Below are 20,226 nucleotides of genomic sequence, written 5' to 3' on the forward strand. Positions count from 1 at the left end.
CTCTGTGGAGCCCAGCTGCCAGATAAGCTTAGATCGGACCTGGAGCTTAATTCGTCAGATTGCTGGCCATCTGATGGTGTTTTGTTTGGCATTTGCGATATCAGATCGGATCGTTCAATCGTTTGGATGGCATAAAACGGTCGGATATGGTTCATCTCATCATGCCCTTCCTGGTGTGATGAGCTTTACAGGTCTCCCAATTTGCGTGGCATTCCCCTGGTTCCTCTTTTTATTAGATCGATTGGATAAATCGGACAGCAAAATAGTGGTGACGTCGTGAGTGAGACATGCATGATGCCTCATCAGGGCAATGCACCCAGTAACACCTCACGGGTATGCTCTCCCCTTTTCTTGCTGTTCGTTGGGTGTTATCTCCACCGATCTCGACATAGCCGATCTGAAGCTCCCCTTATACAAAACTACGCATCGTTTTATAAAAAAGAAATATGTTATTCTCTACTTTACTGCACAAAATCTCTACACCCAATCTCTGAAAATCCCAATAATGGCCCCTGCTCGCATGTAGACGCGCTTAAGGGGTAATAACAGCACGACCGCGGACCTTGCCGCTCAGCATGGCATCTGTGTTGGTGTTAGTCATGTGTTGCTAACCGTACGGTTCGCTGGGGAAGGGGCATCGGCGTGATGACATACCGTAAGCTTCTTGGGCCTTGTCCAAAGGGAATGTATCAACGATGCACTCAACACCGTGCAGCTCGGTGAAGGTGATGGTCTCCTCCGAGTCGCGGCAGTGACCACCAGGCCACGACTGGACCGAGAGACCCTTGCCAAGCTAGAAGCGAAAGTTAGCACACACAGTTTGAATGCCATATAAGTAGATAAGGGCTACGTACCATAGCGGCAGTGTTGATGGTGATGTCACCGGGCACCGAGAGAACCAAGAGCTTGCCCAAGAGCCCGAGCCCGCCCATCAGCGAGCCCATGCCCTCGGCCGTGGGCGCCGTCGCCACCACGAGGCGGGCGCCGCCGAGCTTCTGCAGCTGGGCGCCGACGTCGCCCTTGCTGGCGTCGACGTACTCGTGGGCGCCGAGCTGGCGGGCAAAGGCCTCCTTGGCGCCGTCGCGCGAGATGGCGACGACGCGGTAGCCGAAGCGGTTCGCGTACTGGATGGCCATGTGGCCGAGGCCGCCGAGGCCCTGGACGGCGACCGTCTCGCCCGCGGCGACGCCCATGTGGCGCAGGGCGTTGAAGGCCGTCATGCCCGCGCACATGATGGGCGCGTACTTGGCCGCGTCGACGTGGGCCGGCACCCGCACCGCCGCCTCGGAACGGATCAGGACGTACTCCGAGTAGCCGCCCTGCTTGTTCTCGCCGTTGACGACGGGGTTCTCGCACATTTGGAGCCAGCCTTTCTTGCAGGCGTTGCAAGTACCTGTATTTAGAGAGGGATGAGAATCAGATCATATCAAACTGAGATTCGTTCGGGCAGTGAGAACCTACCGTCATGGCCACCGTGCCAGCCTGCACCGATGCGCTCACCGACGTTCCAGGAAACACCCTCACCAGCGGCGGCGACCTTGCCGATGATCTCGTGACCGGGGACAATTGGGCTGTCATGTTCGTGTCAGAGTTTCTCCCATTCATTAGGGGTTCGCCAGGAAATACTTACAAGCCACCTCCCATGATGTTGTTCTGGGCATACATGTCCGAGAAGCAAACGCCGCAAGCCTCGACGCGGACCAGGACCTCACCGGGGCCCGGGAGCTTCAGCTCGGCCTCCTCGATGGTCAGGGGTTGGCCCTGCGCCTTGAAGACGGCATGCTTATAAGTCTTGGGAAGCGAGGAAGAAGAAGACATGTTGCTGGTATCGCTGCTTTGGCTGGGGCGCTTTGCTAGCCTGAACTTGCGTCGGAATGAATCGAGGCGACCTGTGGACTTGTTGGGAGAATCAGTCATCTAATAGCTTTGGAAGATGCTCGGATGAGTTCGTTGAAGATGTTGAAGCTGCCGAATGATGGAGGTTGGTGGGGATGAAGATAGAAAGACAGGATCTTGGGCCGGTGATGAAGCTCAATATGTAGATTTCACTTACTTCACCGCTTTCAAAGATCGTCAGTTCTCAGCCTGGTGGCCAGCATGAGAGCTGAATCCACGTGTAACAATCAAACCCCGAATTCCTTTGTCTTCATGCTTAACAACATCCACACCTGACCAGATTGGTAGTGGCGGCGACACGAAGTCCGAATCCTACAACTCAGCTAAGCAAGCCACCATGGGAGAGGGAGGGTCGGGGATAAGGATGAGGGGGCAACGGGGGCAACGAGGTCTCATTGTGGGTTGGCCTAGAATTTTCCAGTCGTTGCGCCCCCAACGCCGACGCGATGTAAGTAAGCAAGGCATCTTTATAAGTCAAGCCACACAACACTGGAAAGTGCTAAGGACTTCCGAAGGACGGTGCCGTAGCCGATGCCTTTAGGTAAGGAAGGCATGTAGTAATGCCCGACCTGAACTAGAAGCGGGAGGCTGCCGACTGTAACGGCCGATAGGAATGCAAGGGGGGGGGGGGGCTGAAGGTCTCGCGCTGAGGCTTGTTCTGGACCCTTTACTGCATTCACCCTACTACCAAAACAGGCAATGCACCCCATTCTCTTTTCATCCCTCTGCCGTCGAACTAGCTTTCCCCATTTAGGAAATAATGCCAAGAACGCGTTGTAATTCGCCCAGCAACCCTTTGATTGATTGGTTTGCTGTTTACTCATCAGGGATAACCCAGTTAGTAATCTTCTTAACACCGCAGAAATAAAGCGGCTTCCTGATCATCTTGTGAATTTGTCAAGGCTGCTCTCACCTGCTCAGCTTTCAGTGCCAGCCAAAGGATCTTCACAGATTTGGTTCTAACAGTAAGATGGCTGCAAGCTCCGGAGATCGCAGAGTTGATGTAGAATAGCGCAGGGAATTCAATCTCGAATGTGACTGGAATGAGGCCATGCCATCTAGGGGTGCCTCAGCCCAGCCACAAGTAAGAATGTTGCGGGCTCGTACGTGGCGTCCAAACATGTTAAATCACGTGGCTCCAATCTCAGGTCGTAAAGCAAGGGATAGTCGTGTAACCGTAGGTAAGGGAAGGTGTTGGCGTTGCCTAGAGGCAGCTGGCGACAGGTGCCTGCGTGCGGCGACGAGAAAGGGGCCTTGGAGTCGTCGAAGAAGATAGAATTGACAAGGCTGCTGGTGACAGGTGAGACGGGGTTCTAGACGTTCACAACATCAAGATCACCCCGATAGAGCTAATATTACAGGCTGATTCAAGCTAAATCAAGCGATATTTCTGTCCATACAGAAGAAAGTGTACAGGCTTCAATGGCCAACTTGAGCTGCGTGTCATATTTTCATTTATTATTCGTGTGAATGATTGAACGTTGAGACTCAGAAAAGTAACTCCTATACCTCTATACCGTGTAGACAGAAGTGAGAGAAATAGAAAAAAGCCGATACAAGATGAGATAAATCCGCAGCCGACAAACTCCATCCATACCGACAAAAGAAAACCTAGCCACTTCGTAAAAATCCAAATATCCATAACTTTTTGTCTTGCTGCACCCGTACTAGAAACAGGAAGATGAACTGCTATAATATTCAGGACGCCCTCCTCATCACAGCAAATCCCCCGTCGTGGCAGGCTCGCGCTCGACCAACTCCCTAACAATATCCACATACATCCCCATAACCTCCCTGGCCCGCCCCTGATCGAACAAGCGCGTATCGTACTGCAGCTTGAGCCTGTGCCCGCCCCCGACGTCCTTGAAGACCTCGAACATGACGGCGTAGTTGACAAACATGGTCACCTTGCTCATAGCCATGACGATCCAGCGCATGTGCTGGCTCTTCGCGCCCTCCGTCGCCGGCTCGAACGGCTGGAACAGGAACAGCGTCTTGGCCGCCCTCTGCTTCCGGTCCTCCACGCCCAGCGCCCGGTAGATGTCGCCCAGCCCCACCCCGCGCCCGTGCTCCGTCATCTCCCAGAAGCCGGCCTGCGTGTCCCGGAGCAGCTGCGGCACCGGCGTCGTCCCCGCCGCGTCGAACCGCGCCCGGAACGGCAGGAAGGTCGCGCACGTCCCCGCGATGAGCTGCGGGTCGTCCAGGTCCACGTTGCGGCCCGTGAGCAGGTAGTCGTACGTCACGTCCGTGGCGCCGGGCCCGCTCAGCTTGCTGAGGAGCAGCGTGTAGGCGGCCTGGAAGACGATCGAGGCCGTGACGCCCGTCTTCAGCGCGTAGGCGTCGACGGGGAGGTCAATCTTGTCCACGACCGCGCCGCCGACCTTGGGATCGGTAATGTGCTGGGGGTACGACGGCGCGGCGCTGCTGCCGGCGAGTTGCGCCTTCCAGAAGTCCAGCATGCGCGCCCGCTCCGACGGGTCGGCGCAGTAGTGTACGAAATCCCTAAAGGCGACCGACTTGGGCATGGGGGCGCCGTCGCGCAGCGCCGCGAACTGGTCGTCGAAGAGGCGCAGCAGGGTGCCGTCGTACATGGCGTGGTCGAGCTTGGTGCAGATGTCGACGGCGCCGTCGGCGTGCTTGAGGACGAGGTAGCGCACGAAGGGCTTGCCGACGGCGAAGGGCCGGTCCCAGTGCCGGCGGACGAGGCGGTCCTTGTCGGCCTCGGTGGCGCATTCGACAATGGCGAGGTCCAGGACCGGCGCCTTCAGGATGATCTGCACCCAGCTCAGGGGGTCGGCGGGGTCTTGCCGCGTGTACATGGCCCGCAGGATCTGGTTGGCTGCCGTGAGTTTGCGGGTGAGGTTGGTCCAGAGATCCAGGTCGAAGTCGGCGGGGACTCGGCGTACCGTCATGAGTTGCCAGAACTGATCCTCGGTATGGCCTTGCGTCAGGAACTCGACTTGGCCCGGCGCACAGGGGTATATCTCTTCAATATCGGTCGGCTGGAGACCCGCCAGCTCCAGTTGCTTGTGAACCAATTCGTTGACCTCGAGTTTCATCTCCGTCTTTGCCCCACTCTGCTTCGCTGGCTTCATCCGTGTGGCCTGTTCGCGCAGGGGCGGGTAAGAGAGGCAGTCGTTGACCGAGAGGGACCAACTGTTGCGCCGCAGCATGCTCACGAGGTTGATGGCCGCAATCGAGTCGCCGCCGTGGTGGTAGAAGAGATCCGCCAAGCCAATTTCCTCGGCGTCGATGTCAAAGAGTTCGGCCCACGCGTCGCGAAGGGTCTTCTCCAGGTCCGTCATCTCGCCCGACATGTCCACGTTGGACTGGACAGCAGCCGGTGCGCCACCCGAGTACTTAGCCAGGTCGGCGGCGCTCAATCCCTCAGCCAACGCCTTCAACGCCTTTCGGTTGATTTTGCCCGAGGGCAGCATGGGGAAGCTCCAGAAGGGCAAGAGGACCTTGGGCACCATATAGTGCGCCAGCGAAGTCAGACGGTCCAGGATGGACGCAGGTTCGACGATGACCTCAGGAGCGAGGTACTGGTCGTTCTCAAGCGCTGCCGCCTTTTCCTGTTCCCTCTTCTCGCCAGCGTCACGGGGGACGTAGAAGGCCACGATGGCAGGCTTCCGCTGGACGGTAATGAGGTTCACGACGCAGGTGTCCACCAGATCGCCGGTATGGCCAAGGATGGCGTTCTCGATCTCGCCCAGCTCGATCCGGTACCCGTTGAGCTTGATCTGGCTGTCCTTTCGACCCAAGCACTCGATCTCGCCGCTCGGGAGCCAGCGTGCGTAGTCCCCGGTCCGGTACAGGACGGAACCGTCGTCCATCTGGAGGAAGGCTGAAGCCGTGATGTCGGAGCGGTTGAGGTAGCCCATCGCGACTTGTCCACCGCTGACGCAGAGCTCACCGACGGAGCCATAGGGAACTGGTTGCAGGCCGCCGGGGTGTAGGATGGTGGCCTTGACCGCCTTCAAGGGGTAGCCGATGCTCTTGAGGCTGCCTTGGGGAAGGACCTTGCTGATCGTCATGAGGATTGTGGCTTCCGTGGGGCCTAGAGTTGATCAATGTCAGTAAGGTCTCATAGAAAGAGAACGTGATAGAAGGAGGAGAAAGAAAAGTAATTACCGTATCCATTGTAGACATCCATCCTGGATGCCCAGGTACTCGCAAGCTCAGGGGTTATAGGCTCCCCACAGACCAGCAATGTCCTCAGGCTAGACACCTCGTCAGGCGAAATGAGCTTGGAGATACTGGGTGTGATCATCAGCTGCTTGACTTGGAACTTATTCACACACCCGGCCAGGTCTTCAATCAAGGCGTCCTGCGGCGCAATGCAGACGGTGCCGCCGGACCCGAGCACGGTGAAGACGTCAAAGTAGGAAGCGTCAAAGACGTAGTTGAGAAACCAAAGCACCTCCCAGTCCTGGTCCACCCCGCAGGCCTCGATCATGCCCTCGGTCGAGGCCCCCACCGCGCCGTGAGACACTTGTACGCCCTTCGGCTGGCCGGTCGAACCGCTGGTGTAGATGACGTAGGCCAAGCTGTCGGGCGTGACGACCTGAGCAGCGGAGAGCTGATTGGATTCAATCGGGGTTCTCAGGTTCTCCAAGTGGTCCATGTTGATGATGCTGCCGGCAGTGAAGGCGGCCAGGACATCATCGACGTGGACACTGTCGGTAATGACCAACTTGGCGCCCACGTCGCGGATGATGAACTCGTTGCGGTGCCGCGGGTTCTTGGGGTCGAGCGGCGTGTAGGCGGCGCCGGCCTTGAGGACGCCCAGAACGGCAACCAGCGTATGGATGGACTTTTGCATCAAGAAGGGGGATGATATCTCCGCACCGGACGCCCCGGGCCCGGAGCTCGCCGGCCAAGTTGGTGGCCGCCGTATCCAAGTCGCCGTACGACCACGCCTGGCCGTTCAGGTCGCGCAGGGCCGTCTTGGCGGGGTGACGCGCCGCCGTCCGCTCTATCAGGGTATGGGCCAGAAGCCCCGGCTCGGTTGGCTGCGCCTGCGAGAGGGAGTCGACAAAGGCGACTTCCTGCTCCGAAATCGGGTTGATGCTTCCCGCCGGCGCGTCCGCCTTGTGCACGAAGGCCTTGATGACCTCGGCCACGTTGCCGAGGATGAGAGAGGCCTTGGCAGGGGGCAACTTGGACAGAAGTCGGAGGCGGGTAGAATGGGAGTGGGACTCGGCCTCCAGCATGGTGTAGTCCAGGTAGTTCGGCTCGTTCAGCGGATAGGGGGTCAACAGGTCGTCGTCACCAGATGGAGGCTTCGCATCGGTGTCGTTCTTGACCAGAACATTCACCAAAGTGTCGTAGAGGTCGGCCTTGGCACCGGCCGCCCTCAAGATGCCGCCGAGACCCAGCTGGGCGGGGACGGAATAGTCCCAGAGGTCGTCCTGGATCGATCGTGCTAGGCTCAGGAGAGACTGGTCGTGGTCGATCTGGACTCGGAATGGCACCGTGTTGATGGTGGGGCCGGCCATGTCGAGGATCCCGGCTACTGCGGCATCACGGCCCGACAACGTGGCTCCGAACACCACGTCGCTCTGCGCCGTGTGCATCGAGAGAACCAGGGTCCAGGCGGCGTAGACCAGGGAGCCGGGAGAGATCCTGTGCGTCGACGTGAGAGCTTGGAGATTCTCCGTGATTTCCATCTCTACGATGCCATTGTCGGCCATCTGGTGGCCCAGCAAAGAGGGCGTGGCATCCTGGAGCTTGGCCTGCCAGAACGAGGCCATTTCCGACTGGTCTTGATGCTTGAAGCTGTGCACGAAGTTGGCAAAGCTCGGCCTCGGTGTTGGCGGCTGTCCTCGCATGGTAGCCACGAGGTCTTCCAACAGGAACTCGTTGGACCAGTAATCGAACAGGGCGTGATGCATCGTGACCGCGAGGACGTTGTCCTGGAGAGCCGCAAACTGCACGTAGCTCTCGCCCGGCTCGATCGATGCCTTGGGCCTGGCCGTGAACTCGCTGGCAGTCATCATGGGGAGATCTGACCACGACACCTCGGCTGTCTCCCGGATGACTTGCAAGAACGATGTCTTGTTCGGGAGGAAAGTGGCCCTCAGGACCGGGTGCCACTGGGCCATAGACTCGAGGGCGCGACGGAACTCTTGCGGGTTGCCCTGCATGCGGTAGTACCTACGGTATACATAGGTCGAGTTACCGAGCAACGAGTCGGCCAGGAAGGCGTCCTGCAGCGGCGTGGTCGGGTACGCATCCACCAGCCCCTTGCGGTCGAGCTTGGATTTCTCCGGAAGAAGAGAGAAGGGAGCGACATTGGCCACCACTTCTTTGTGGTGGTGGCCCCCCTGCTTCGCCACATCGCCCAGAGGTAGTCGCAGAATATCCGCCACCGGGATATCCAAGTGCATCTCGTGGGCCTTGGATGCACAGCGGATGGCATCCAACGACGAGCCGCCCAGCTCCTGGAAGAAATCCGAAGCCGAAATGCGCGATGTCGGCAAGTTGAGGATCTCGGCCCAGACATCGCGCAGCTTTAGTGCCGCGGGGGTGAATTCGTCGTCGGAATCCTCACCATCGTCGCTGGTCGCCCTGCTGCTTTCTGCCGAGAGTTCCAGCAAGTGATCTCGGCCCAGCCCCTCGACGTACTTGGCCAGGCGGGGGATGTCGACCTTGCCGTTGATGTTGAGCGGGAGCTCCTTTTCCGGGACCCAGTAGGCGGGCATCATGTAGCCGGGCACGTGGAGCTTGAGGAGCGTCTTGAGCTCGGAGCGCATCTGCCTCCACTCCGTTCCCGACTTGGGAATGACCACGGCGACGAGGACCTTGCGGCCCCCGATCTCGGCCGACACCACGCTGGACGTGTAGACGCCGGGGTGTGTCTGGATAATGGAGTTGGAATCACCAGGCTCGACACGCTGACCGTTGATCTTGACTTGGAAGTCGATCCGGCCCACCATCTCAATAGAGCCATCGTCGTGGGCGACGACCATGTCCCCCGTCCGGTAAAGCCGGCCCGGCCCGAACGGGTTCTCGATAAAGGCCTCGGCCGTCTTGTCGGGGCGGTTGAGATAGCGGACCGCCAACTGCTGGCCGCCGAGACAGAGCTCGCCGGGGACCAGCAGCGGGCTCAGCCGGACGGTGCCGGGCTCGAGGACAAAGGCGGTCGTGGTGTCGCTCGGGCGCCCAATGTTCTGCGGGTTCTGGCCCGGGCGCATCGCGCGCCGCCAGTTGACCTGCGTGTTCTCGCTGAGGCCGTAGGCGTTCAGCAGCTCCAGCTTTTTGTTGTCCGCCCACAGGGGGATCAGGGCCGGGTTGATCAGCTCGCCGGCCACCGTCATGCGTCGCAGGCACGGCACGGTCCCGGGCTCGATCAGGAGCGCCGTCGAGGGCGTGACGTCGATGACGTTGATCTGCATCTGGTTGATGGTGCGGCCGATGTGGACCGTCAGGTTCTCCTTGCTCGCCAGGCAGAGGCAGCCGCCCTGCTTGAGGGTGGACCACACGGAGCGCTGGGCAGCCGAGAAGACGGGGTTGTGGAAAAGGAGCTGTCTCAGATCCGGCAATGTGGGGAAGGCATCAAGGCCCGACGTGGCGGATGCGTGGGTCTGGAAAAGCGGTCAGCAGATGTAGCAGAGGTTGGTGAGGGGTGATTAGAAGAGCAGGATGATATACTTACATGCAGAACACCTTTGGGGTGGCCGCTCGTCCCAGAGGTGTAGATGACATAGACCGGGTCAGAAGGGTCGCAAATACGTCCAAGATTGGTGTCCTTTGCCTGCTGGCGCGAGGTCTGGACAAGATGGTCAATGACCAGCTCGTTGGGGAACCGGCCGGCCGTCGTCTTGTCCACAATGACAAAGTCGGCATCGACATCCTCCACGATGAAGCTGTTTCTCTCCTGAGGTGTCTCCGGGTCCAGCGTCACGTACGCAGCCCCCGTCTTGAGGACGGCGACGAGCGAGACGACAAGGTTGAGCGACCTCTGCACACACACGGGCACCAAGGAACCCCGCGCGGCAGGGAGCTTTCTCGCCACCTGGTTGGCGATACGGTTTAGCTGGTCGTACGAGATGGGGGCGTCGGTCTCGAACTGGGCGGCGGGTGCATGCGGTGTCAGCACGACCTGTCGCTCGAAGAGACGGTGCACCTGGTCGGCGACAGGCTCAGTCAGGGGCTTGCCGACCTCCATGAAGAAAGCGCGCTCGCCAGCGGAGATGATGTCGATCTCGCCCAGCGGCAGGCCGGGATGTTCCATCATGTTGGACAGGGCAGTCATGAAGTGATCCAGGAGAACTTGCATCTGTCCTTTCGGGATGCAGGTGTCGTGCAACGCGGACACGGTCAGCTCGCTGCCGATCTGCAAGTGGACGGCGGCAAGGTAGTGGCGACCTTCAGGCTTGGAAGGGATGATCTTGTCGTTGGATACGGCGAGCTTGAAGTCGGCGGCGGGAGCGCCATGGTGGAGTCGCATGGTATCATGGCCGATGTAGGCGTACGAGGAGGACTCGATGTCCATCCGCTCCGCATGCACCACGGCCTGGGCGGCGGGGGCGTCGACAGGGAGTCGCAGCCGGAGAGGGTACTCGAGGTCGACAGGACCGATGACAGACTCATGGCCGACCACGGTACGGTCCCGGCCCTCGACGGTGAACAGGGCGGTATCGCTGCTGGTTTGGCTGTGGCGGTTGAGCATAAGTCCGAAGGCAGCGTAGACCCACGACTGGACTGAGGTGCCGTGCAGCTGAGCCACAAGCTCGAGCATTGCGCCACTGACAGCACTGGCGCGCTTGGATGACGTCTCCGTGTAAGCATGGTTACGCTCCTTCAAGATGGAGTGGAGGGCCGTGGGGGGCAGGCTCTCCAGAGTGTCAGCCCAGAAGTCCTTGGCCGGGGCAGGGTCGCGCCCGACTATCACAGACACATAGTCTGGGTACGGAAGGCGGAGCTTGGGTACTCCTCCATTCAGAATCGAGACAAAGTCGGCCAGAAGGTATCGAAGCGAAGTGCTGTCCGCGAGCAGATTCGGGATGCGCAGGTTGGCCGTGGGGGCGCCGTCGGCCCAGTTGAGAACTAAGCGGGCGGGTTCCTGGAGCCCCTGAGGGATGTCGACCTCATCGAACATGCCAAGCTTGATGGACTTGGGGTCTCGCAGGACGCGCTGCCGAAATGTCCGCTTGCCGCTGGCATCTGTGCCCGAGACGATGATGGTTCGCAGGACATCGTGTTGGCGGGCCAGTGTCAACCAGGCATACCGGAGTCTGTCGTAGTCTCGGACAAACGCCGCGGGCAGGTCCAGGGGGAAGGAGATGGGATTGGAGGAACTCTCGTCTTCCATCTTGAGGATAGACTGCTGCGCCGGAAGGACACCCGTCTCCAGCTCGAAGGCGGGGATAGGGGTGCTCGGTAAAACTTCGATTCCGCCCATTTTGGATATGAAGACCTATAAGTCTAACAAAAGACAAAGTTCGTTTGGTAGATGGTGAAGATGGTGATGGCGGGATGTCTAGCTGTCTAGTTGTTTCGATCTCTGGGTCTCTGTTTGAAGCATCGTGAAGTTTATCACGACACTCAAGTGTCTTTATACAAGTCTTGGATGGAGAGCGAAACAACAATATCGTGAACTCAATAGAGTATACCATCTCATACAGAAATCCCCAAGGAGAGATAGTGTGCATTGGGACTCCTGCTCCTGCCATCCGTGTATGCACTTTGCTAAAGACGCTGTCATCGTGTCCCAATAGGCAAGCGAGCTAAGCTTCAACTTCCATCCCCATTACGGAGATGTCAAACTGTATAGTCCTAGATGTCTGTGTATGGCATTGTTGAATCGCCATTGCTGGATTGCCATATCGGTTCGTCGGAGTTGTCAAATTCTCTTGCATCGAAACACGTTGTTGGGTGCCCTGAGTTGCAGGCCTTGTGTTTGACATGTCGTACAGATCTCAAAAGGGCAGACCCGATACGGAATGGGAAATCAGGCAAGATTGCCAAGGACAGCTTGAAAGTCACAGCTGAGGCTCCTAAGCATGCGTCCCGGGATCGCGAGGCACAGGATGCTCTTGGTGCGTAATATCTGATGTGTAATCTAATCTACATTGCATTGCCAAGTCACTCGTATAGCATGACTAAGGCTATACTGCTGTCATACAGCCATTTGAGTGGTCGACTGTCCACAGAACAATCTCCTATAACGGTTAATGAAAGCAGCCGCACACAATGAGGTAGGAGACTGGCTTACAGTAGGACGACCAAAAAGGTTATTTTGACCCTTAACCGTCGGCCTGAACAGGCAATACGTCTTCTAGAAGGCAGAGCCTGCGTGATCAAGTCCTGAAACGGTGCTTACTTGCTTGAATAGGCTTGGCTTGGTACTGACGAAGTTTTTCCAACAGGTTGCTGGAAGGAAGCGTCTTCTTAGTAAGTAGCACGGCGTGTTTGTAGATCTAGATCTAGGCCTCTATACCAAGTTGGCGGGTGTATGCATGGTTCTGCAAGGCTGGTGCGCCGCTACACCACATATGCAAGCCCGGCCAGCGTCTTACGATATCCCCGCCCAAGTTTGCTTGCGCGGGTGACACTTGCTAGGGATTATGGCGGTGTGCAAGAAGGGTCTGGACCGCAGGCATAGGCAACTCCTTGCATTATGACATGCATACAGCAAAACTACACTGCAGCTTCGGTATATCAGGCCAGATTCCTTGCATCTCCGGTCACCTTTGCCTGTGCGACGTAAACACCCTCCTAAGTTGGGCGGTGTAAAGGCCAGGGTTAGAGCACCTCGGAACGCACACCAGCAATCGTCTCCGCAAGCAATCCCGACGGGTAACTCGTTGCTGAATGGCCCGTAGACAGGAAACTTGGCTTGAATTGTGTCGAATGGGTATACCCGCCAAGCATGATTACACAGGGATACATAAGCAGACTATCCTCGCAAGCAATACATCCATCCAAGCCTTCCAAACCATCCCAGACAACCGCGCCGCGCCACCCATTCCCTTTTCTCCATCCAACCGTAAAGTCCTTGTTGCTTAGTGCCCAAGCCCAAATCCTTAGCACTATCACCGCCAACATGCTGGGCAGCGTCCTTCCCTTTACCGAAGATGTGGCTGACCGCGTCGGTGAATACTGCGAGACTCGGTCGACTCAGATCCCCGAGACCCTACAGAAACACTGGGAGTACACGCGGGGCAAGTTTTCCGATGCTGACAAGATGTCGTCCCGCCTGCAGGGGGCATGGATGATATTCACGGCCAAGGATCGCAAGCCCAAGCGAGGTAAGAAAGCCGGTCTCGTGGCGGGGATCCGAAAGGATGCCCTACCTTGATACCTCTTGCTGACACTCTTTGTGTGACGTGACAGTCCTCGAGATTGGCTGCTTCAGTGGTTACAGCGCCTTGGCCTGGTACGAGGGCACCAAAGACACCCAGGCTGAGATCATCACGCTCGAACTCAGCCCCAAGATGATTGCCGCCAGCCGCAAGGCCTTTCAAGAGTACGGCGTGGAGGACCGTGTCAAGCTGGTCGAAGGTCCCGCCGACCAAACGTGCGTCTTTACCCCTCCCCTCATCCGGGAAGACACGTTCCTCGCCCTGATGCGGCTCTGCATGCAAGCAGACGAAATGGGCACCTCCGTTTCCTGCCTTCTCCATAGCCCGGTGTGGAACTAATTTGCATAATCCACCTGTCTAGCCTGAAGACCCTGGCCGGCGAGTTCGACCTTATCTTTGTGGATGCCAACAAGGACGGCTACGAGACTTATGTCAAGATCATCCTCGACCAGAAGCTGCTCTCCCCCAACGGCATCATCTTGTGCGACAATGGTACGTAAGCTGAAAATGCAGTACATGCAGCGTCCCTCCCTCCATGCGTGGGGTCCTCGCTGACGCATCAACAATAACAATGCAGTCTTCGCCCGCGGCCTCACCATTGGTCCTGACTGCGCCCCGTGGGTAAACGACCATGTCCGCCATTACTGGCTCAACTGCGGCCAAGCCCTTGACGGATTCAACACCCGTCTTGTCCAGGACCCGCGCGTGGATGTCATCGTCCTTCCCGTCTTTGACGGCGTTTCCCAGATCAAGTGGAGGGAGTCCTAGAGGATGCAACAGAGCCGTGGGGTGTCGGCTGCGAGCCGCAAGATGCGACTTTCCTGTTTCGGATCTCTGCATGGGAATCTCACGTTGGATCTTTGTTTTGGTACTTGCATGTCCTGTATAGCTAGCCCCTGTCAGAAATAGGCAATGTCAGCAGTTACTTCCACCAAAGACTAACGGGGCTGTATTTTTGAGCTGAGACTCATACCACACCCAACTCCGTAGAAATGTCTTGTCTAGGCAATAATCATTGCATGGTGTTTTTCCATTTCGGGAATCCGACTGTGGGTAAGATATGAGCAATCAATCATCGTGGGGCCTCTACCCGCCACATAAAAATAGAAAGACCCCGACCCACACATACGAGGGCTTACAAGATACAAGACGTCCTCGTGAATATGCCTTACACACTTGTACAAGACCCGGCCCACTCAGCCACCGGGTTGCGGCTGGTTGCCCATGAGGCAGCCACATTCAGACCCAGCCACAGCGCCAGCGCCGACAACGAGGATCAAGTCCATGTCCGCTTCCTAGCGTCGCCCATCAACCGCGTCGACCTGATGCTGCTAGCGGGCCGCTACCCCCTGACACCCAAGTACACGCAAGCCGGGCAGCCCATCCCCGGCTTCGACGGGTGCGGCGTGGTCGTGCAGTCCTCCTCCCCCTTCCTCCCCATTCAAGCCGGACGACCTCGTACTCCCCCGCAGCCTCGGCCTGGGAACCTGGCGCCGCGAGGCCGTAGTCCCGTCGTCGGCCCTCGTGAAGCTGCCGCCCGGAACGCCACCTCTCGGCGCCGCCCTCCTGCGCTCGGGCGCTCTCATCGCCTGGTTGCTCCTCGAGACGGTGCGCCCCCTAACCCGCGGCGACTGCGTCATCATGAGCGCCGGCACGAGCAGCGTGGCCCACTTCCTGGTCCAGCTTGCCCGGCCCCGGGGCGTCGACGTGGTGCTCGTGGTGCGGGACCGCGACCCCGACAAGCTGGCCGGCGTCCGAAGCAAGCTTTTGGCTCTCGGAGCCGCCGCCGTGCTCGCCGAGGCCGAACTGGCCGCGGCGGCGGGGGGCGGCACTAACATCTCCCTGCTGCCGTCTTCGACGACGAAACAGCCCGTGCTGGCCCTGGATTGCGTATACGGGCGCGTCGGACAGCTGCTGTTGGACTGCCTGGCGCCCAAGGGCACCTTCTCGCTGGTCGGGCTCCTGGCGGGTCCCGAGGCCACCATCACCGTCGGGACGGAGCACTTGTTCACCAAGCAGCTGACCTTCAAGCCGTTCCGCAGCTCCGAGGTGCTGAGCACTATGGGAGACGCGAAAGTCGACGAATTGGTTGGTCACGTCACAGGGCTTCTGGCCCAGGGGAGCCTGGAGATTCCGGACGTGACCGTAGTTTCTTGGCAAGATGACACTGAGTCCGGGCTGGAGAAGCGGTTGCTAGATACGGTAGAGAAGGCTAAGAGGGATGAGGTCGGTACCGGGAAGATTGTGTGGGACTTTGGAAATGCCATGGACAAGCGAAAATCGGCGTTGCTTGAGCAGCCCAGCATAGGCTAGAGGATAACACAGGGTTGGACCAACAGCCGTTAGGAATAACTCTTTTTGGCCCAAATAGGAAATGGCCGAATGTGGTATTGCTCATGATGCGGTCGACCAAAACGGAAAGATTATTACCCAACCTAGTAATCGTACGTACCATGATGGCCAGATCGGCGGGACGCAAGCCAGATCGACGGTTTGCCTGGACCATCGGATTGTTCATCGAGATGATCAGAAACTGGGTCGCACGAATTGATTGAATAGTACACTGAAAATGGTAGCCTGCTTGTTCCTATCTCACTCGCATCATGGACACGAAAGATGGTAGGCGTATAATACAAAGGACACGACCCTGAGCGACAGCATCCAGTGGATCTATCCCCCAACCCGCACATTCATCCGGAGGAGAAAACACCCCAGACCTTTTCAAAATCCATCCAACATCACCTCCAGCAAACACTCAGCCTAAAATGACGAGCCTCTTCGATCTCAGCATCCCGGTGCTGACCGAAGTCGTGCAAACCACCAATCAAATCCTCCAAAAAGGCGAGGCCTTCGCGCGCGACCGCGGCCTCGACCCGGAAGCCCTGCTGGACGAGCGAGTGTACCCGGACATGTTCGACCTGCGGCTCCAAGTCACCGTGGTCATCATCGTCGCGCGCACCACCATCAACCAGGTCGCCGGAGGCGGGAAGGAGCTAGCCCCCATTATCAACGAGAGGGGCCAATCTCTTCCCAAGCTGTACGCGTTGGTGGACGAGACCCTCGCGCAGCTCGCGGCGGTGCAGCGCGGCAGCGTCGACGGCAAGGAAGGGGTCGAGGTCTCGTGCTGGTTCTTCAGTCAGGACCTGCGCTGCTCAGCCCTCGATTTTGTACAAAAATACGCTCTGCCGACCGTCTACTTCCACCTGAGTGTCACTTACGCCATTCTCCGCAGCAAGGGCGCGCCGATAGGCAAGAAGGACTACGTGGCTGTATTCATGAAGGATTTTGCGCTCGCAGCGCAGTAAATACGAACAAAGTGGCAAGGTGGTTTAACTCGTTGACAAGTTCGCAAGCTGAGGTGGGATGCTTGCGGCCTCGAGTAAAGGCGGTACACATGGATGCGACACAAGCGGGGATAGCACGACAAGCAAGTACAATAGTTGTAACCCCCTTAGGTCTAGGACCAATTGTGACGACCGCCCGATTTAAATAGACGACCAGGAGGAGGGAGGACAGGCTGCCTGCTGTAAACAAATGTTCGCCAACGTCAGGTGCCGACGGTATACGTAGCACACAACGGACGGAAGACGGCTCAAGTTAGTGTTCCTCCATTATCTGGTGATAAAACAATACACGTGTACTACCCAGCAAGCCTTGGCCTTCGCCAAACCAGGCTGCCGAGATTCAGAGAGATTTAACAGATAAGAAGGATTTCCACGCCACTCTCCATAAAGGACAGGACATAACTTACCCTCAGGGCCAGTGTCTTAGTCTTGCCACCGGCCAAATCATGGTTACCAGTCATCAAGCCTCATTGAGTCTCATCCCGGGCACATGGCTGCATCCATGGATGTAGCCCTTTCTACTAACGCTATTATAGCATCATTCTAGTTCACCCGTTACGAGCCAGGATGATCTGCAGTTCGTCATCGATTTTGGCCCCGGCCCTCTCCATACGCGAAAACAGTGAGGACATCTTGGACAGCCGGGCCTGGCTTCCCAAGGCCTGAAGCGGACTGCGCAACCGCACCAGGAGTTCCTCGAAGCTCTTGACTTGCATGTTGAGCAGGGCCTTCATCATGTGGATCTGCTCCATGGGGGAGTAGGACTCCCGGAAGGCGGGCTTGAAGAGGGCAGGGTTGCAGGTGGCCATGCCGGCGATCTCGCCCGTCGACCCGCAGAAGAGCTGGGCCGGATAGCTGGCGTCGTCCACTTCCCCCGCGGCTTCCTTGTCAGCGATGTGCTGGTGGAGCCTTTTGATGCGCTTGTGAATACACTCGAACATTTCGGTCAGGCGATCGCAGATGATGACGAGGACGCTGTGGACGCTGGGCAGCAGGTGGCAGGACGAGCACTGGAGCGACTTGTCGCACTGTGACATCAGCCATTTCTGGAGCTGCAGCACCTGGTCGAGCGACAAGGTGGTGATGCGGAAGTGGTCATCGTCCAGCTGCTGGATTACGCGCAGCCGGTCATTGAGACAGCTGCATTGGCCGACGGCGGCCGAGGCTTGGTCCTTGTCCTGGGGCGTTTTGGGCGTATTGGCCTGGGAGACCACCGTCGCAGGCGGACTGTTGTCCATGGTGTTGTTCTGGGAGAAGGCGGCACCCATCATGCCGGCGACGGAGGACAGGGAACTGCCTGGCGGAGTCGGTGGCTGGTGGATGTTCATGACACCCAAGTTGGCCAAGCTGGAGAAGCCGGGGGAGAACATGGAGTCTTGTGTCTGTCCTTGTGCCTGTCCTTGTCCGTTCTGCGGTGCAGCGAGTTGCATGGCCAGAGCATGCTGCTGGTCGGGCTGCAGGCCGAAGTGGGAAAAGAAGTCGGCGTTGGAAAACATGTTATTCTGGGCATCATCGAAGCCGCCATCTTCGTCTTGTTCGACATCCACCATGGGGTCCTGTCCAAGGGGGCCGGCATGTGAGGTGGATGTCGTGGTGAATGGGAAGGCATGCTGGGAGGTGGCCAACGAGTCGGTATCGTCGCCGTCGCCGGGGGAGGTGGCCGGACTCGGGTTGGAGTCTCCACTGGTGCTGGCGCTGGCGCTGCCGGTGACGGACTGCGGGGTCTGGCGGCGGCGCATCTGGGGGCGGGGCATGGGGAAGATGCATGCTTGGGATCTCGCGATGCATCGGTCGCAGTCGCGTAGACGGCCGGTGCATTGAAGCTGGGGCGGTGCGGAGACTAGTGGTTAGCCTAGGTGACGATGGAACGATCTTGGGACGACTAGATACCTTTTTGGAATGGCAGGCAATGCATGGGGTTCGTGAAATGGGCCGGGGCCGACGAAGTGGATTATTCTGAGTCGTGTTGGCGTTGGGGTTGAGGTTGCTCGTCGGCGGAGCGGCTACAGGAGAAGGCACTGGGGCTGGAGCTGGAGCAGAAACTGGGGGATTTGGAGGAGGGCGCTGGGCGTTTCTGGCGGCGACCTGCTCCATGGCGGCGCCGGTGCTCTTCTTCTGGCCATTTGAACTCTTGAAGGTGAAGAACATGGCGATGTGGATATTTCACAGCGACGGCGATTGCAAGAAAGACAGTCACGGTCAATTAGGGTCAGCCTGGGACGTTGGCGATCAAGGCTGTTTTCTCGCAAAGCGGGAAGCGGAAGCTGTAAGGAGAGACACGAAGCACACGAGCTAGGTAACCCAGTAGTCTGGTCTGCTGTAACATACCTGTATCGTGCAGGTGGCCTACCCTTAGGAATGCGGGGTCCCCAACACCGGCAACCCCTTCCAGCGGCTTCTCATTTCAAACCACCTGCAGAAATTGGACCCTTCTTTTCATGCGCTCGTATCGGCAGTATAGTCCGTCCGCTCCATCTATGCCATCCTTCCGCCTTTTGTCGGATTGTATGGATGCACTGCATTACCAAGACACCCTTCACACCAATTTATCCATCTATCTGGGATTAGCCATGCTGATTTCTCATCCGTTCCGAAGCAGCTCAGCCAATACTCAGCTAGGTAGTGTCTAGTGCGTCGCCTAGTAAGCAAGGCTGGTCATACATACATGATGTACGTACAATGACCTTGCACCCTATATCTACCCTGCCATCTAGCCTGCCTATTATGTTACTCATCCATATTTGCCTGTCTTCCCAAGCCTTCCGCATGCTTGCTGCCACCTTCCCAAACCTTTCCTGCAGCCCAGGACGAGGCTCATCCGTCTCCTTTGCTCTCGTAGCCTGCTTCCGTACTATCCCCGTAGCCTGCCGTAATTAACTTTGGGCAGACGAAAAATTGCAGTTTTCAAAATACGAGAACAACTACCACGAGATCATCCTGAGGTGGACATTCCCAAGATTGGGCACAACATTCGATATCGTCTCATGCTGGTGCTTCTTCCTTGTAGCAAGCTCTCTCTGCCAATCGGAAATGGCCTACGCCACATGTTGCACCAGGCTAGTGGGATGCCATGCTAAGGGTCCGACTCCTGAGACATCACAATTGGCCATCAGCAATGTGTAACCGTGGCTTACCCAGGTCCTTTGTCTCTCTCGTGAGGGGTTGCCGTCTTATTGGCCCTCTTGCGATCCTTGCTTTGTCCTCCGAAGAAATACACCGCATGAGAGTTGTTTCTGGCTGAAGCTGGGGGATTGAGACATTACTCTGGGCCACCGGCGAGTGCTGTCCAATGATTACGAGAACGGGAGGAAAAGACACACCATAAGCCATGCAGTTGTCGGCTGTGTTGTCGTGGTCTAGAACGTTGGCTCTATCGTAAGACCCTTGGGATATTCGCCAGGAAGCCTCATCAAAGACTGGTCACCCGTCTTCGGTCTTGGACCCCTTCTCAAGTATGTACTCACGACGCTGGCAGGGCTAATCTAAGTAACCACTACTCTAACAGCGACCTCGGGCGATGCAAGTTTAACACATGCAAGTTGACTCCTCCGCTGTATATACCCCAGAGAAAGTTCTACACGTGGATAGATGTACACCCCTTATTGGAGAAAGCGTAAGCTTAGTCCTGAGATCAAGCCTTCCGCAAATAGCTCGGCGCGGCTGGCCATGCCAAC

General features: G+C 57.7%; 6 protein-coding genes across 6 annotated transcripts; 3 read left to right on the forward strand and 3 right to left on the reverse strand.

Moving 5' to 3' along the window:
* Nucleotides 1-532: 532 nt before the first annotated feature.
* On the reverse strand, nt 533-1,818 carry PG985_003210 (alcohol dehydrogenase; the record flags this gene model as incomplete). The annotated part of the gene is made up of 5 exons (XM_066822979.1): nt 533-582; nt 655-793; nt 855-1,393; nt 1,462-1,571; nt 1,631-1,818. The coding sequence occupies 5 exons, from the start codon at nt 1,816-1,818 to the stop codon at nt 533-535; spliced, it is 1,026 nt and encodes a 341-aa protein (XP_066690411.1).
* Nucleotides 1,819-3,611: 1,793 nt separating this feature from the next.
* PG985_003211 (nonribosomal peptide synthase) lies at nt 3,612-11,305 on the reverse strand (the record flags this gene model as incomplete). Its single annotated transcript, XM_066822980.1, has 4 exons — nt 3,612-5,956; nt 6,031-6,673; nt 6,714-9,485; nt 9,557-11,305. The coding sequence occupies 4 exons, from the start codon at nt 11,303-11,305 to the stop codon at nt 3,612-3,614; spliced, it is 7,509 nt and encodes a 2,502-aa protein (XP_066690412.1).
* Nucleotides 11,306-12,949: 1,644 nt separating this feature from the next.
* Nucleotides 12,950-13,976, forward strand: PG985_003212 (uncharacterized protein; the record flags this gene model as incomplete). The annotated part of the gene is made up of 4 exons (XM_066822981.1): nt 12,950-13,154; nt 13,240-13,423; nt 13,570-13,700; nt 13,786-13,976. 4 exons carry the CDS (start codon nt 12,950-12,952, stop codon nt 13,974-13,976), a joined length of 711 nt encoding a protein of 236 aa, XP_066690413.1.
* A 395-nt stretch (nt 13,977-14,371) lies between these two features.
* Nucleotides 14,372-15,521, forward strand: PG985_003213 (uncharacterized protein; the record flags this gene model as incomplete). The annotated part of the gene is made up of 2 exons (XM_066822982.1): nt 14,372-14,607; nt 14,681-15,521. 2 exons carry the CDS (start codon nt 14,372-14,374, stop codon nt 15,519-15,521), a joined length of 1,077 nt encoding a protein of 358 aa, XP_066690414.1.
* Nucleotides 15,522-15,973: 452 nt separating this feature from the next.
* Nucleotides 15,974-16,513, forward strand: PG985_003214 (uncharacterized protein; the record flags this gene model as incomplete). Its single annotated transcript, XM_066822983.1, has 1 exon — nt 15,974-16,513. The coding sequence occupies one exon, from the start codon at nt 15,974-15,976 to the stop codon at nt 16,511-16,513; it is 540 nt and encodes a 179-aa protein (XP_066690415.1).
* Nucleotides 16,514-17,100: 587 nt separating this feature from the next.
* Nucleotides 17,101-18,306, reverse strand: PG985_003215 (uncharacterized protein; the record flags this gene model as incomplete). The annotated part of the gene is made up of 1 exon (XM_066822984.1): nt 17,101-18,306. The coding sequence occupies one exon, from the start codon at nt 18,304-18,306 to the stop codon at nt 17,101-17,103; it is 1,206 nt and encodes a 401-aa protein (XP_066690416.1).
* Nucleotides 18,307-20,226: the final 1,920 nt, after the last annotated feature.

The sequence above is a fragment of the Apiospora marii genome (genome assembly GCF_038362585.1).
Source record: "Apiospora marii strain CBS 49790 chromosome Unknown utg000002l_segment0_segment0, whole genome shotgun sequence".
Lineage (NCBI taxonomy): Eukaryota > Fungi > Ascomycota > Sordariomycetes > Amphisphaeriales > Apiosporaceae > Apiospora > Apiospora marii.